The sequence below is a fragment of the Bison bison genome, unplaced genomic scaffold, assembly GCF_000754665.1.
Source record: "Bison bison bison isolate TAMUID 2011002044 unplaced genomic scaffold, Bison_UMD1.0 scf7180017474290, whole genome shotgun sequence".
Classification (NCBI taxonomy): Eukaryota; Metazoa; Chordata; class Mammalia; order Artiodactyla; family Bovidae; genus Bison; species Bison bison.
Genome location: NW_011379479.1, coordinates 1 through 960, shown reverse-complemented (window position 1 = coordinate 960; position 960 = coordinate 1). Strand labels below are relative to the sequence as shown.

The following is a 960-nucleotide window of genomic DNA, read 5'->3' as shown; positions in this document are numbered from 1 at the left end:
GTTCCGCTGCTGTTGCGCCTGCACGACCCCAGCCCAGACACCGCTGAGGTCAGCCCCCGACACTGTCCTGACCACTCCACCCTTCCCCACCACAGCCGCCTCTCCAGAGAGCGCATGTCAGGGACGTCCCTGAAGACTGCAGGAGGCTTGGGCAAGCAGGACTCCTCCGCCCCTCACCCTGGCCACCTCCTGCCTCCCAGGTCCTTTCTTGCCGCTTTCCTTTTGCACCTCTAACCTCGCTCCCTCCCCGTTCCAGAGCTCAGAATGGACCCTGGCCCGCTGTGACCAGGCCCTGCACTGGGGCCTGCTGGAGGAGATGGTCACGGTGGCCCACTACGACAGCCCTGAGGCCCTAAGCCGCATCTGCCACCGCATGGTCAGTTGGGGGGACGGTGAGAATGACGGGGTGCGGTCGGCTGCCCACTTGGTCCAATATACACCAGGGCCACTCCCCCCCAGACTGAGACTCCTCACCCTTCCAGTCAAGGTGGTAGCACAGTGAAGCCTGGCCTCACCTCTGAGGCCGCCACTCCACGCAGAGCTGGCCCTCCTGCCCCACGAGCCCTTCTGTCCCCAGGTCCAGTGGTACCCGAGTCACGTGCCCAGCTTTCTGAGCCAGACCCAGGGTTACCTGCGGAGCCCTCAGGGCCCCCTGCGCCGGGCGGCCGCCCTGCTCACAGGTGAGGCAGGCCTGGTGTCACGCTGCTCCCTGCACCCAGGGCTCTGGGTGCTGGGCCAGCCCCTCACTGCTGTGGGCACGGGGCCAGCACTCAGGGCTTCGCTTTGGTCCAGGCTTCCTGGTTCATCACTCCAGCCCCAGCCACGTCAACCAGGACCTGCTGGACTCTCTGTTCCAGGGTGAGAGCCCAACTCACCCTCGTGGGGTTCCGCAGGGTTCCAGAGAGGTGGTGGCTGCCAGGGCAGAGTGGATGGGTGGGTGACTGGGATGGATGGGGGACA

General features: G+C 66.0%; 1 protein-coding gene across 1 annotated transcript; it reads left to right on the top strand.

The window, feature by feature from the left end:
• Window positions 1–6: 6 nt before the first annotated feature.
• LOC104988443 (maestro heat-like repeat-containing protein family member 6) lies at window positions 7–933 on the top strand (the record flags this gene model as incomplete). The annotated part of the gene is made up of 4 exons (XM_010839809.1): window positions 7–48; window positions 257–376; window positions 578–680; window positions 793–933. Coding segments are annotated over exons 2-4 (304 nt in total), but the record flags the coding sequence as incomplete, so codon positions are not given.
• Window positions 934–960: the final 27 nt, after the last annotated feature.